General features: G+C 34.7%; 1 protein-coding gene across 4 annotated transcripts in view; it reads right to left on the reverse strand.

The window, feature by feature from the left end:
• LOC105201568 (fatty acyl-CoA reductase 1) overlaps window positions 1-16,992 on the reverse strand; it is a 31,740-nt gene extending 14,748 nt beyond the window's left edge. Inside the window, exons 1-2 of one of the 4 annotated variants that reach the window (XM_026137741.2) lie at window positions 11,383-12,084; window positions 4,339-4,587 (exon numbers count right to left, since the gene is read on the reverse strand). In XM_026137741.2, the coding sequence (XP_025993526.1) occupies window positions 4,339-4,587; window positions 11,383-11,586 (453 nt within the window). In that variant the 5' untranslated portion in view covers window positions 11,587-12,084. Of the gene's footprint in view, window positions 1-4,338; window positions 4,588-11,382; window positions 12,085-12,211 lie in introns of those variants that run through there. The other 3 variants (XM_026137742.2, XR_005575250.1, XR_005575249.1) reach the window with 3 other exon arrangements.
• Window positions 16,993-17,262: the final 270 nt, after the last annotated feature.

Consider the following 17,262-nt stretch of genomic DNA (forward strand, 5'->3'; position numbering starts at 1 on the left):
AGTCTCGTGGGCAGGGACGGTGCGGAGGTACGGAACGGTACGGAATCGGTGGGGGACTCCCCGCCGCTCAAGATCGGTCCAGCGGCCGCCACTCCGGTCGAGCGCGTGCGCGCGGAGATCTGTCGACGCGCGGATGCGTAAACGCGCGCTACGCCGGTGTTAAGGGCCTCGCACATGAAATGCATAACATAACATAAGCACAACATAAGATCGACGAACCAATGAAAATGTTATGTAATTCAATATAGCGACTTTATGCTGGATGCTCATTGGCCTATCGGTTTTATGTTGTGCTTATGTTATGTTATGCATTTTATGTGCGAGGCCCTTTAGAATTCTTATTGGCGCTGTGCGCCGTGTTTTCGCTGTCCGGCGGTTGTTCGGCCGGACAGCCTGGAACGGTGGACGGTCCGAGGGGGGGGGGAGCGGAAAGGCGGTTTGTTACTAATTTAATAATCTTAAAACTATTAATACAAGATTGGAAAGTTTAGTCTATAACCTTAATGTGTGTAAAAAGATTACACCAATACTTTTGAATGTGAACGTATTAAAATTTGGTTTACGACCCATTTTAATGACTCACAATCAGTATCTAATAAATTCAGGGGCATTGTAAATAACACTGACTCTAGATTGGCATTTTGTAATCTCAATAAACTCGGAATTTTTATCAAAGTCCATAAAGATCCTCTCTGAGACATTTCTAAAAGGAACGTTGTTTATAAAATTTTGAGTAATGATTGCGATGCTTCCTATGTGGTCAAACGAGAAGACAATTAAACACGAGACTCTCAGAAAACCGTCAACATATCCGCAGTACTACAACAACACATTCTATCATCACTGACCATAGGTTGCACCAGAATCATGAGTTTGAACGGGATAAGAATTCTTGAGAAAAACATGTTTAAACATCTTACTTTTTACGTCTTACTTCAATATATTCTCTTTGTAATTGGCGTAATTTAAAAATTTTATACATTTTTTTGAAAAATATATTTAGGTTGGATTAAATTTAAGATATTTATTTTTAAGTAAATAAGACTTGGGTTAAAATAGGAAAATTTTTCTATGATAATATAGAGATAGTACTTAAGTTTTGTATAGAAATTAAAGAGAGTACCACATGGGTTAGAATTAAAAAATTTTTTAATGAGTATACAAAGATAGGATCCACCATTTGGATTTTGTAGAAAAAAATGAAGATTTAAGGGGTACATACACACACTTGACGTCTTTTTTACCTTTTTTTTGATAAGGTAATTTTTTTGATAAGGTACTAATTTAAAGAACGGCTTTGTTTGGATAAGCTTTACTCAATAATTACTGCTTTATCAAGCATTATAGAAAAAAAATGGTTCAAGACTTTTCAATTCAATTTTTAGTAAGGAATATGATGGAGCAGTGTAATTCATAGTAACAGCAAAGATTCGGATTAGGATATAGAAGTACAATATTTATTAATTGATACAGAAAAGCTTGGTGGAGTGTGAAGACAGTTGTAAGTTAAACGTGTGAATCAGAGAGTCTGTTGTTTTTTGTGTGTAGACCGTGTGTTACGAAAATGTAGTTACAGATGCGTTATCTGAACGCATGTAGGACGGCTCATGAAGACGGTACTTAATATGGGCACGTATTGCATTCCAACAGAATAACACTAAATAATTAGTGGACGTTTTTAAGAAATATTGTGTATAAAAATTTAAAAATATGAGATTAAATAAAAAAAAAGTCTCATCTGCGAGGATCGAACCTGGGACTCCGAGCGTATAGCAATCAACGTGCTAACGCCTCACACTACGCCGCTGATTTGACAATCGTTCTTCTGTAACAATACTATAGGAGCTGGAAGTATTTAATCGTCATTTTCTCGAGAATATCCAAGAATGCCTAATATCTGCAACTTACGGCTTTACTATAGTAAAGGTGTGAATACTACACACCCATAAAATTTTATTAAAATCTGTAATCCGCAGATCGTGGGTTTCACTTCCCACGCAACACAAGAACGTCCTTTGGACGTCCAATGGACGTCGCGGTCGGACATGTCTTGACGTCCAGATGACATACCAATTGTGTCTTGTAAACGTCTAGGAAACGTCCTTCGGACGTACAATGTACCGCCTTCTGACGTCAAATGGACGTCGTTAGGACGTCTTAGCAGGACATAAAAAGGACTTTTATGGACGTTGTTTAGACATTATTTTATATTGCGCGATCAGGACTTTATTTAGTAAAAAATGATATTTATTACTAAAAGTAGTATTAACCCTGCCGAAAATGTGCGATTAAAACCGATTAAAAAAAAAAGTAGTCCGAATCGATCGAGATTTCTGCACCGAAAATATGGTGTTAAGACAGATTGAAAATATAAAATCGGAACCCAGATAGATTTATTAAAACAGAATACATTAATATAAAACGTTATAAATGTTTAATTTACAAAAAAATATTTCTTGTATCCTTTTCGTTAAAAAGGACTAAAAAAAGATTAAATTTGAATTAAATATTTAATTTTTGTACAAGATTAAATAACAATACAAATTGTTATTTACATGTAAAAATTATAAAATTTTATGTGGAACAGCGTTCCACACACACGTCACATTTGAAAAGACTGAGAGCGAGTTTTCGTCTCGAGGTTACAACAAGCAGCTCCTAAAAGTCTTATTCAAGTTATTAGCTGGGGAGTTGGCCGCAGTGGCGCCTAGATATAACGCGCGTGGCCGCATTTGACTCACGAGAAGATCTCGCGGCGTGGTCTAGCGGTGGTGCCAGCACTCACTTGTTAAATTCATTTCAATCCGAAATTACAGGATTTCATAAATTATAATTAAATCGAATTTTAATGTATACATGTATTTGATTCACAGAATCATGTAAACAGATATGATTCTGTAAATCAAATATATATACCTTGCTGCTAGATGTATAATTACTTTCTTTATATTTTAAGTTTACGTTCCAAAACGTTTTTTCCGAGAAAAATTTTACTTGATATAATATACGTTATTATTTATTTATATTTTGAGTAGGATTTTCCTCACAAATAAAATAGCCATTAAATAGCATATTAAATTAATCGTTATAGTATTATACATATGTATTAAATATTACATAATTTAAATATTATATATAATGAAATATTAAATATTAACGAATAATATATTTTATTAAAAAGCTATATACTGTATATTAAAACTTCTCATATTATCAAAATTTGTAGTTTATGTTTATATATGGTTAAATATATCTTTTGTTAAATATTTTTTAACACGAAAAATTATCTTTATAATTTTATAATTTATAAAATTCTTGTGTTATAATAATAATGATAATGATGATAATTAGTATATACCTTTTCGGAACATACCACCAATATCTGCTAGACATTTAAAGGACGTCCTTAGAACATCTTCAAAATGTCTTATTTAATATAAAGAACAACGCAATTTTCGGATGCATATTTATTATGTATGTATACATAATATGTTAAATATTACGAATCATCCCAAATATGTCCTGCGGATGTCCTACAAACGTCATACTGCAGCTATGATGTCCTTCGGACGTCTTTGGAACGTCCTATGGTTGTACGAGATACTAGGACATTACAAGGACTTTTGTGGACATGTATTGGACGTCCGGGGACGTCCATGTGTTGTGTGGGTTGTGAGAGAAATCAACCAAAGTTTAGTTATAAATAATGATCAAATGTATTTTGTACTTACTGATACCAAAAACAGGTACAAAACTTTTTGTAATTAGTCGTATGAAAATAATTGTTTGGTTACGGCTACAAAATGTTTGATCAAAACAAATATACATATATTTATAGTAAAAATCGTTTCGTGAGACAGTAACTACAACTATCTTATCAAACAATTTTTCTCAGTGTGTAGGCAAATGGAATTCTATCATCATATGTATATACAATATTAAAGGCTTTATAATGATTTATTTGTGATATTTCAAGAAGTTCCATGGACCTCCTCTGGACGTTGACTATGACATCCGTAAAATCTCACACATTTGAACACTTGTACATTCCCAGAATATCCATTAAACAATTAAGACCCTCTAGGATATCTTAAGCTGAATTCACAAAAGCACAAGCAATAGAAACAGAGAATAACAATAGGCAATAGATTTCTGATTGATTCGCAGATATTTCTCGCGGTTTCTGATTGGTTGAAATCTATTGAATCTTGTTATTCCCTATTCTTATTGCCTGTGTTTTTCATTACGAATTTAGCTTTATAGTTATTGCTATCCCAAAATGACATCTATTGGACATTCCTTGGATAAAGTATGTTACATGGACTACGTTTTACTTACTTTTATATTTTTCATGCTTTGAGCTAAGATACAGATGTCTCTCGTTGCTCTAGTATTGGTAAATATAGCATATTTTAAGGTGTCATTAAATTTCACACTCGCCGATGAATGGATTATTATAGTCACTCGTTCAATTAGCATTTGCTTATCCGCAGCCGACAAACCTAATACCTTCTCAGTAGTATTGCCAGAAATCGGAATTATTTTCTCAAAACTCGAAGGTCGCGTTTCGCGTAATTTGTCAAATACCTGAAATAAACCAACAAGATCTTTTATAAAAATGTTTTCTTATTGTATTAAAAGTTTCTGGAATATTCCTAAAGAATTTATAAGAATGGACAATGATCTATTATGATCGGGAAGTGTATTGTTACGTTCAGCCTTGGGAAAATTAATAGCTTCAAGGGACTGTTAGGATTTGGATAAGGCAGAGAAGGTACAACAAAAACTTTTCTTGTGGCCGCACTAGAGAAACGTGCGTCATGAGTCGAATGTTTTTGTGACTCTAGAATATAAGTCAGCGTAATGAGACGCTTCAACATCTATAGTATTTTGAGGAATCATGCAATCGTCGGTCCTAATTTGTGTCAAAGAATCTAATCCCTTTAATTCGGGATTGGACCAAGAGCGATCCGATATTCAAAGGACGAGACAAACTAAAGTTACAATACTGTATAGTTTTGTGGAAAAGGGGGTTTCTTAACAGAGTCTGAAATATATCATGAAATAACCTATGTGAACGTGCCACTTGATTTCAAGAAAAAAAATATTTTCAAAAAGCATTCAATTGAACTTTGTGTGTACCCGATTGTATCACTTTTCTTTTTGTTTGTTCCACCATGAGTTAAACACTACGAGGGCTGTTTGATAAATACCCGTGTTAGGGAAAAAAACATTAAAAAAAATTTTTTTTACTTATTTCTCTACATAATCTCTTTTCAGCTCGATACATTTAGCCCAGCGATATTCCAACATTTTTATAACGTTTAAAAAATATGATTGGTCGAGCTCCTTAAAATAGGCCTCTGTTTCGGCGATGACTTCCTCATTTGATGTAAAGCGTTTTCCGCCAAGTCATTTTTTCATTGGAAATAAATAAAAATTGCAGGGAGCCAAATCTGGAAATAGGGTAGATGAGACAACAATTCGTAGTGTAATTTGGCCAGTTTTGCTATAAAGATTGCGGACGAATGAGCTGGTGCGTTATCATGGTGAAATAGCTTTTTTTTTGCTAAATGAGGCCGTTTTTTCTTCAATTCAGCGTTAAATCAGTCCAATCAGCATAGTACTGTCCCGATTGTCTTTCACTTCTCCAAATAGTCGGTGAAAATGATGCCTCGCAAATCCCAAAAAAACGGTGGCCATGATCTTTCCAGCCAATGGAACTGTTTTTGCCTTCTTTGGAGCAGAATCGCCGGATTTAGTCCATTGTTTAAACTGTTTTTTTTCGTTTCTGGTGTGTAATGGTGGATCCACGTTTCGTCAACAGTGACAAAACGCCGCAAAAACACTTTTGGATTGCGCTTAAACCTGCTTAAACAGTGCTTTGAAATTGTCATGTAATTCCGTTTTCGTTCTGCTGTGAGCAAACGCGGCACCCATCTCGCTGATAGCTTTTTCATGCTCAATGTTTCGTGTAGGACATCTTGTACGTGTTCACTCATATAGCACATGGGCGTCCGATGGACGTACAATTATTCCGGTGGGGATATCCGTCCAATGGATCCGTCCGTAATTGTCCGTAGTCTTCCTTGGACATCGACTGGCTGTCCAATAGATGTCTATGGGATGTTCATATTACGTCAATGTCCGACGTATCTATGACCATAAGATTTTCTATGAATGTCCGCTAAACAAATATTAATATTTCTAAATTTATTTATAAATATTTACTTTAATATTGTCAAAAACAATTTTCTTAATGTTAAATTAAAGAAAAATGTTACTTAAAATAAAAGAAATCGGGAATCCTTCTTAAAAATTTTTTTTCGGAAGTTTTCAAGCGGCCACCCATTCAAATCGTAATCTCGCCTAACGTTGCTTGATCTCTGTGACTGCTGTAAACTGATGTCTGGTGATGAGATGTGAATATTTTGTGTTAGCACATGTATCGAGTCAATATGTGTTATTGAAAAGATGAAACGTAAATAAAACATATAATTTATATAAACATATATAAAATTATATTTTTTTACGATTACAACTTGAATAGGTAACCGCTAGAAAATTTCCGGAAAAAATTTTTGAGAAAGATTCTCGATTTTTTTACTTTAAAAAACATTTTTATTTTATCTAATGTTAAGAAAAAGGTTTTTTACAATATTAAAATTAATATTTACAAAGAAATAATTTTTTCGTAAAAAATTTTGTAAAAACAATTGACGTGGCTTGCCTGCTCTTATTATACGTGTGCACACGTCTATAAGTGCCGAGAAATAGATTCATTAAAAAAAATTATCGATATGTCGAAGACGGATGTACTAACGTAAAACGGATGTGATTTGGATTCATCAAGAGACGCGGTAGCGGCTCGTGCTAAGTATATTTTTTCGTTTTTCTAAAAGACACTACCGCGTATCATTTACAGGAAGGAACACAGTCTTTTACAAATAAATAGTTGTTTTTTTTTTAATTAATTTGATTAAAAAATGAATATAGTGGTGACAAATATCGATTTTTCTGAGTAAAATGACACAAGAATAATGTTCGTAAGTGCATTTGATGCTGAAATATGAATTATGCATGTATTTTTTAGCCCGATTTATGTCATAAAAAAATTCAGATACGTCATCGTCGTCGTCGTCGCCTTCATCTTCGCAAAATTTCAGATTTGTCCTCCTTGGTCCAATCCGAATATGGAATTGTACGGAGATGAATCTAACGGGGGTGAATAGTGTTTCTCGAGTACTCTAACGTTGATCTTTGGTACCAACCCTCTATTACCAACCCCTATAGTTATTCGATGATATCTTCAAAAATTTTCAGATTTGTCCCCTTTGGCAAAAATTTTGAAAAAAAGAGCAAATATTCTTCTGAAGGTTACAATAATCAGTTCCCAAAAATTTCATTGAAGTGCGTTTTAGAAAGACAGTTGCAGTGGCGCCTAGATATGGCGGCCTCTGGCCGCACTCGACTCACGAGAAGATCCCCCGCGGCGTGGCCACCTAATGGAAGTCGCGCAAGCCGTGAAGGCATAAAGACTGGCGTCGCGATAAAGCTTCGAGACTCAAAACCAAAGCAAATCGCTTGATTTTCGAAAGCACCGTAATATGTTTTTACGTAAAATAACTATTAATAATTGAATGTCTTGGATTTTAACCGTATTTGATATTTCCAAAATAATTTATAAATGTTTTTCATTTCATAAATAATATACGTTTTCAATCAATCTTTAATTAGCTATACCAAATGTGTTATGAAATACGTTTATTATTTGTTTAAGTATTGCTCCAACGAAAACGTATAAATATAATTTACGCTCAAACTTTTATTAACATATTTAAAAAGTATATTATACCTGGATATTAAATCCTATTTTTAATACGTTATTTAAAAGGACAACTTTTACAAATCATAAACGTATTTAAGAAACGTTTATTTAATTAGGATATGATAGTATTTGATGTAAGTTTTTCGGATCTGCATAGAGAGAAAAACTGAACAACGACTACAAGTGAATGATTTTATTAAGACATCTGAAAAAACTGAAAACTAAAATAAAAGGTTAATAACAAAGAACCGTTTCCACTCGACACGATAGAGAGACAAACGCAACGCTACCAGAAACTTTTTTGTACATATCATTGCATCGCACGACAGCGTGCGCTCTTTGTTCATCTCTCATACCAATCAGACATAAGCATATACAATGAGTGAAACTGAACGGACTTGACATCTTTGATTGTTACTCTTCAACATTTGATAGTATTTTTATACGTGTTATAAATGTAAATACAATTCTGGCATTTTATAAACTATTTTTCAACGTATAAAATACGTTCCCTATTATATATACGTAATAAGAACGATTATTATAAACGTATATTGCACTAACGTATAAAAACCGTTTTACCTATACAGGATGTCCCAGACCAATGTATAAAGATTATGACGATGAGGTAGAAGGGATCAAGATAAATAAAAAAGTCTAGTATTATTTTGCGATATTTGCAGTAATTTTTGAGTAATAAAATATTAAGGTCAGCCGAATAAGAGCGCGCGGAGAGACAAGCGGTTGTTCGTCTGAGCCGTAGGACCGCCCACTGCGACCCGATTGTAAGCGGCGGTAAGTGGCGCGCGGCGAGGGAAAGGATAGCTTGGCACCGCACCGCGTCGAGCCGGGCGGTCTTACGGCTCAGAAGACCAACCGTTTTCCTCTCCGCGCGCTCTTATTTGGCTGACTTTAATATTTTATTACACAAAAATTATTGCAAATATCGCAAATTGTTATTAGACTTTTTAATTAATTTCGATCCCTTCTACCTTCGTAGTAATCTTTATACATTGGTCTGGGACACCCTGTATACATATCTGTTATATACCTAGCCACATAGAACTAAAACCTCCAATGGACGTCTAATAGATGTCTGTCGTGGAGGTTCGGACCTTCCAGTGGACGTCCCATGAACATCCAATGGACGGCCACTAGGCATCCACAGTTCCCCATTGCGCACGTCCATTAGACGTTAACAATGGATGTTTATTAAACGTTACGTGGATCATTAATAAAGAGTTCATAGAGTTTTAGTGGATGACAAACCGACGTCACGTGGATTATTAGTAGAGGCTTTATGGAGTCTCAGCAGACGTTACATGGCTTATTAATGAACGTCTGTCGTGGAGGTTCGGACTTTCAGTGGACGGTAAAAAAAATTTTTTTTTAACAGATTTTATTATTTTTATAGCTTAATCTGTATTCACTGTTTCACATATAACATTTTAATTTACTGATTACAATTACGTATTATTTTATAAATTTTTGAAACGCATCGGCGCCGGCGGGATTCGAACCTAAGATCTTCAGAACGATAACCTAGTATCTTAACACTGACAATGAGGTAAACGTACACTTGTGAGATTGTTAATAAAAAGTTATATTTGAAGTAAAACTAATTCGAACAAGAAGAAACTGGCGTCTTGAGTATCGCGCGAACACTCTTATTAATCCTTTGTTTATTTAGCCTTAGATATTTTTAATATAAATTATATAAATAATTAAAATCTGTTTCTGCCCATGGCCAAATCAGTCAAAAAACAACAATTAGAAATAGTATCAGAGCATGAAAAAACATTAATGACGTAAAAAGCCCGTTGCCAAAGTTAATTTTGCAATTAATTGTTATAAACAAATTGTCAAAAATGACTGTAGAGGAGAATTGATTCACCAGGAAGAATTACTAAAGAAACATATATGACGCTTTTTTAATTGTCATAGTTATTATAATTGTTACAAATTAGTTGCATAATTGTTTTGATAAAGAGATAATGATCAAATTCCGTAAAGAGAGCGCATGATGTACGTAATATAACATTTTATCCTTGTTTAACTTTTGGTGATCAATAAGGATTTCGTTATACGCATTATACGATTTTAGGAATCTATCTCACTTCTATGATGAAAGTAAAATCTCATGAAGCTATAAAAATTTTATGAACTTCTAATGGACGTCCATCTGACTTCCATAATGGAAGTAAAATCCCATGGAGCTATGGAGGTTTCATGGGCTTCTAATGGACGTCCATCTGACTTCTATAATGGAAATAAAATCCCATGGAGCTATGGAGGTTGGATGGATGTCTAATGGAGATCTATTTGATTTCCATGATGGAAGTAAAATCTCATGGAGCTATGGAGGTTTTATGGACCTCTAATGGACGTCCATCTGACTTCCACCATGGAGATAGACGCCCCATGGAGCCATGAAAAGGCGATGGACATCCACTGGAGGTCAATTTCTATGTGGGTATACCTGTTTTATACCATACTTGCGTTTAATAAATGTATATAAAACGATCCAGTTCTTATTGAGTTTATTGTGAATAGTCGACTAATAATCATTTATATATTAACTATTAAAAGTAGTGTGCTGCTGATTATTGAAAATAATTTGATTAATGGAATCGATAATCATTTCATAAGAGAACTATTGGGGATTATTGCAAACAATCTAATTTGGAATTAATAATCACTACAGTTAAAAACTATTGAGCAATGATTATTGCAAATAACCTGATTATGAAATCAATAATCACTCATTCAAAAACTATTAAGAAATGATTACTGCAAATAATCCAATTAATGGATGTTACATAATCACTATTAGAAAATGAATAATCACTATTGTAAGTCAATAGTGATTATTGGCTTTCTAATAGTTCATTTCCGTAAGAGATCTGAGCATACCCACGGTAAGGGATGAGATTGGAAGAAGATAAGAATCAAGACATATATGGACAGATTCTCAAACCACTTCAGCCTGACATCCAATGACAAGAAGCAACAATAACAGGAGGTTAAAAAAGAAGACATCTCAAGACCTAATTACGAACTAAAGTCAAGATATTATTAATGTTTGTATGTGCCACAGGGCACATCAAATACAAACTCTATTTCACGGCCAAACATATTGCTGAATGTCTTATCTGGACATATTGTAAACGCTAGGAGTTAAAAAAAATATATATAAAAATTTTTTTTTTGGCATAAAGTCGCTCGGGTTAAGTGTCATTTGTATCTACAATTTAATTGTAAAAAAATAATTTTAAATCTCTAAATACAATTAGAAAAATAACGTGCTAAACAAACGCGTAAAGCTGTATAACTTTAGAATCCTTTTAAGTAGCTTAAGTGTATTCCAATTTTTATAAACATACCATTTTTTTTATATCACAAAATTATATTAGAAATCACTTTTTTTAAATAATATTGTAGTATTGTATTATCTACAAAAAACTCTTTTTACTATTCTTGTAAATACAAATAATATCTTAAATATATTTAGAATTCTTTAAAAAATACGTTGTTATTAAAAGTTTGTAACTTACCGGTAATTTTAATATTGTTTCGAGTCTTTGGTTAATACTTAGTCCTTTCTTTGGACGTATCAAGACGAATATTTCACGAATATCTGGGCAAGACCGTAATACCTTATCAATAAAGGTTTTACCCAAAAATCCCGTCGCACCCGTCAAAAATATGCTTTGTCCAGCAAAAAATGCAGGAATCGATTTAGCTGGATCAATTGCCATCTTATTTATTACTTGTAAAGAACAATAGTAACAAAAATAATATAAACTTAATGCAACACAAGACGTGGTATTGAAACACTTGGAATCGTTACTTTGCTATACCAATCAAATAAAGACGTCGACGGTATTAATAAAGGTTTAATAACTGCTTTTTGTGCAAATGGAATTGCTACTTATGGATGTACGAATTAAATTATAATAATTTTCTTGTCGTTAGCCAAATAATGAGACCAATTTTAATACAGGAAATGATAGTGCAATTGTAAACATGCAACGTAAAGTTGGAAAAATAAGCAATATATGCAACAATATCCTTTATTACGCCTTAATAATGTATTCTGGAAGAACAAGCCTTCCAGCTTGGTTGTCGGGATGTTACGTCCGACGGTGGCACAAGGCACTCACGCGCACTCACGCACAATAAATAATTGGGCAGATTCTTTAAAAGAAACTGAGACGTTTATTAGAACACGTCTGTCACCGAAACGAGGCTCCAGACGTCAGCAACATAACAACAACCGTCGTCAACGAGCGACCGTCAACTCATTACTATCGATTACATAAACTATACGGTGACACATTACAAATATCGCACGACCGTAACAGTATTATAAAATATATTTACATTACAATTACTCTATACCAGCTAGTTGTTGTATAATGAATGACTGAGCAGTCATTCGCATGCAAGTCATCGCAGATTGGACGGACTAAATTACAGGTTGCCAAGTTTTTGATGTTCAGTCCTTTGATAATGTTAAGATTATGACCAACTGGATAAAAAAACTTGAGAAGTTTATTTAGAGTAACACAAGCTACACACATCTATATGAAAACGCACGCAGTACGAGAGAGAGCGTACACCCCGATCTACGCTGGTCGTAAGACCCTCTATCGGCTTTAGTTTTTATTAGTCAATCGACAGCGTGCTTGCAGCGCCCATAAGTCAGGCAGCGCTCGTAGAGCCTGGCGCTCAGGCGCGAGTTTACAAATGAGGAGTTTTTCCTCCAACACTCTCCCCAAAACTCAACATTTTACAAAAAAAACGACTTATTAATATTTTCCTTAGTGATTAATCCTAATTTACAACGTAAATTTATAAATCTCGGTTTTGCTAAAGCCTTAGTAAAAATGTCTGCAGTTTGCTCATCGCTACTAACATGTTTTACATTAATCACACCTTTTTCATACATGTCGCGTATAAAATGAAATTTTACATCGATATGTTTACTTCTCTGATGGAATTCAGGGTTTTTAATTAATCTTATTGCACTCATGTTGTCTATGAATAAACAAAACCCCTCGTTATCGCAATCTCCACATTCAGTCAATAAGCTTTTTAACCAGATTATCTCTTTAACAGCTGAGGCAGCGCTAACATATTCGGATTCCGTAGTAGACAGAGAGATACATTGTTGTCGTTTACTTTGCCAAACAATCGCTGCGTTTGCGTTTTTACATAGAATACCAGACGTCGATTTTCGAGTCTCTTTATCACCTGCAAAATCTGCGTCGCTATATGCTTCAAAGCCACCTGTCTTACAATACAACAATCCAATGTCCGCAGTACCCTTTAGGTATCTCATAATACGTTTTACAAGTGACCAGTGTGCTATACTAGGTTTTTCTAACGCTCTAGACGCAATATTAACCGCAAAACTAATATCTGTTCTGCTAATTACTTGCAGATACATTAAGTTACCTACCGCTTCTCGATACGGAATCTCTTTTTCTAATTTACATGGACTGGATAAGTCCCAACCAGTTTCAATTGGAGTAGAAACTATGTTAGCGTTACTCATATTAAATTTCTCTAACATTCTTCTAACAAATTTTCCTTGGTTAATAAAAATAGATCCATCTGGCAACTTAACGATTTCCACTCCAAGAAAACTCGTTACATTATTTGTCTCGGTTATTTTAAAATGTTTACGCAATTCAAGGAAGAATCTCTCTATGAGCAGTTTGTTGGTTGCAGCCATCGTCTACATAAACAGCCAATAACATTTTATCAATTTCACTTTTATAAATGTAAAAACATGGATCTGCTATGCTCCTTGAAAAACCAAAAAATTCGAGAAAACCCGTGAAATGCTCTATCCAACATCTTGGTGCTTGCTTTAGTCCATATAGACTCTTTAATAGTTTGCATACACGTGCCGTACCATCATTAAAACCCTCGGGTTGATACATGTATATATCCTCCTTTAATGATCCGTATAAAAAAGCGGTTTTAATATCAAATTGAGCAAGATTTAATCCGTCGTGGGCCGCTACACTCAATAAAGTTCTTACTGTATCAAAACGTACTACTGGGCTAAACGTTTTTTTATAATCTATTCCTTCCGTCTGAAAACAGCCCTTTATAACTAAACGAGCTTTATGTCGCTTTGAACCATCAGGATTCGATTTAACTGTATAAACCCAACGACTCTTTAAAATCTTTTTCGTTTCTGGTTTTTCTACGAGCATCCATGTTTCATTTTCGAGTAACGAATTTATCTCGTCATGCATAGCTACTTCCCAGTTACACTTATCATTAGAGTTTATAGCTTCGCTATAATTTTCAGGCAGCATTTCAGTAAAAAATGAAACTGGAGAACCATAGAGCTCTGGTTTTTTAATTTTATTTCTGTCTCTTAATTGTCTTACATTTGAGTTGTCATTACTTGAAGACTGCACAGGTTTTGTTTTACAATCACATTGTGTTTCTTTTTCTTTTTCGTTCTTTTGTAAATCTTTGTCATAAAGAATCCCAGAATCGTATGTGTCATTTTGCTCTCCCCCACTCTTTATTTCGATTTGATTAGGAACTACCACTTCCTTTTTGAACAGAACATCACGACTCAAAACTATATCTTTTAAACTTGGTATATATACTCGATAGCCCTTACAGTCCTCAATGTAACCAACTACAAATCCTTTCTCTGCCTTTTTATCAAGTTTTCTACGTTTCTCATTTGGTATGTGAACAAAACATTCCGTTCCAAAAATTTTAAAATTACTTATATTAGCTGTCTTACCAAACCATAACTCATATGGAGTTCTTCCCGATTGCTTAGTCGGACCTGTTCTATTAATGACATATGCTGCTGTATTCATGGCCTCCGCCCACAAGGATAAGGGTAAATCTGACTTCGCATATATCATCGATCGTGCTGCTTCAACAATGATTCTGTTATCCCGTCTGCAACGCCGTTCTGCTGTGGAGTATAAGGAACATTCACACTGTGTTTTATACCTTTACTACTTAAAAAACTGTTAACATTTTTATTTATATATTCCTTACCACCATCGCTGTGAATTTCCCTTACAATCTCACCGAACTGATTTTCGAGTTCTTTACAAAACATCTTTAGTTTTTCAAAAACTTCTGACTTTTCTCGCAAAAAATAAATTTTTCTAAAACCCGAAAATTCATCCTTAAAAATTAGTGAATATCTTTTACCACCGAGTGATTCCTGTTGCATAGGACCACACACGTCAGTGTGTATAATTTCTCGAACTCTCGTCGCACGTTCAACTCTATTATGAAAACTTAACCTATGATGCTTGCCATAAGCACAGCCGTCACAGAAATCATCTACATCTAAAACATTAATACCCATGTTTTTTAACAAAGTTTTAACATGTCTCTTGTCCTGATGACACAGCCTTTCATGCCATAACTGCAAAGTATCCACTTTTGATTTTACAGTATCAATTTTGCTAAACTTACTGACAATATTACATTCTTTCGGTATTAAAACACGCAGATTGATTTTATACAAATCACCGTTATCCGAGCCCGTCGCTATAATCTTTTTGTCGCGAGTTAATTCAAAACGTGAACCATGATTCGTAAGAGAAAAATTTACGCCCTTTTTAGCTGCGACTTTTACAGAAAATAAATTTCGCTTTAAGCATGGTACATACAAAACATCTTGAATGACACCCGAAATCCATTGTCCATTCACAAGAGTTTCAATTTCAATGTTACCTCTCCCGTAGGCTGGAATCCGGTCTCCATTTCCAACTCTTACCATCAACGGTTCTTCATATTCTTCGTAAAAACTGAACCAGTCACGTCGTCTTGTCATGTGATCTGATGCGCCCGAGTCGATTACCCAGAAATCGTTTACAGCAGCGTCACTACTTCCGAGAAACGCCTGCCTGGTCGTTCCGCCATCTTGTTCCGCAGAATTTGCTTCCTCTCGCGTCCTTGTCTTCTTGCTTTGTTTTGGACAATTTTTCTTTATATGCCCCTTTAATCCACAAGAATAACAGCCCGTACAATCCTTTTTTACATGGCCTCGCTGTCCACATGAAAAACACACAACACCTTTTTCTTTTGTCGATTGTTCCTTTTGTTTCGACTTGTTGTTCTTCGAGGACGTGTTTCGCGATCCTGACTTTGAGAATAAAGCAATCGTCGTCTCCTCGGAATTTTCTTGCTTTTGCAGCCGAACCTCCTCGTTCATTAATCGCATCGTCAAATTTTCAAAGGTCTTCTTCGTATCACTTTTGGAATTCCACGCACTATGAAAGTGATTAAACTTCTGTGGAAGAACCAAAAGCGCACGTGTCAAAATCATCGAGTTTGGAATTTCACCACCGAGGCTCTTCATTTTCGTTGCCAACTGCTCAAGCTTCGATAAATTATGCGCAACGCTTTCATTGCAGTCCCACTTTAACTCAAAAAATTGTTTTTGAACAAGCGACAAATTTTCATCTGATTTTAAATCATATACCGAAGATAACTTCGTCCACATTTCCTTTGCTGTAGTGCAGTTCAACAGCAAATCCAACGGCTTCCTCTCGACTGTCGTGACAATCAATTTTCGAGCGGTTTTGTCTGCCTTCTCGAATTTCTTCAGCTTGCTTGCTGAATCTTGATCATTGGCGTCAGGGCAAACGAGCCTGCCCTCACAGACATCCAGAACATCTTGATCTTCCTCTAGAAGAGTACGAATCACAAACCGCCATTGATGCCAGTTATCCTTGTCACAAAGCTTCTCAATTTTCAAGTGCGTCGCTTCCATTTTTCACTCAATACTTTTTGTTCACTTCTCAATAGCGTGGTACTGGGCCCATAACCTGTTAAGATTATGACCAACTGGATAAAAAAACTTGAGAAGTTTATTTAGAGTAACACAAGCTACACACATCTATATGAAAACGCACGCAGTACGAGAGAGAGCGTACACCCCGATCTACGCTGGTCGTAAGACCTTCTATCGGCTTTAGTTTTTATTAGTCAATCGACAGCGCGCTTGCAGCGCCCATAAGTCAGGCAGCGCTCGTAGAGCCTGGCGCTCAGGCGCGAGTTTACAAATGAGGAGTTTTTCCTTCAACAGATAATGTTAAGATATACAGATTATATATTTTTGTTTTTGTAAAAAGTGAAATTTTTGAATTAATTTTTATTTTTTTAATAATGCATTTAAAAAATGATAAAGTTATTTATAATCTTATGTATAAAAAGAGATAAAGACTGCAAAAGTATATAATTTCTACATAATTCTTATGTTTGTTTTTATAATACATACATAATCTTATTTGACAATTATCAAATCTTCATCAACTTGCTTTTTTATGTACTCCATGTGTGGTACATTGAGCAACTATGCCTCTGTGTATTCAACATCAATTTTTATTTATTATCTATTTTTATTATAGTTGGAAGAATAAGCAATA

This window comes from Solenopsis invicta, chromosome 7 (genome assembly GCF_016802725.1).
Source record: "Solenopsis invicta isolate M01_SB chromosome 7, UNIL_Sinv_3.0, whole genome shotgun sequence".
Lineage (NCBI taxonomy): Eukaryota > Metazoa > Arthropoda > Insecta > Hymenoptera > Formicidae > Solenopsis > Solenopsis invicta.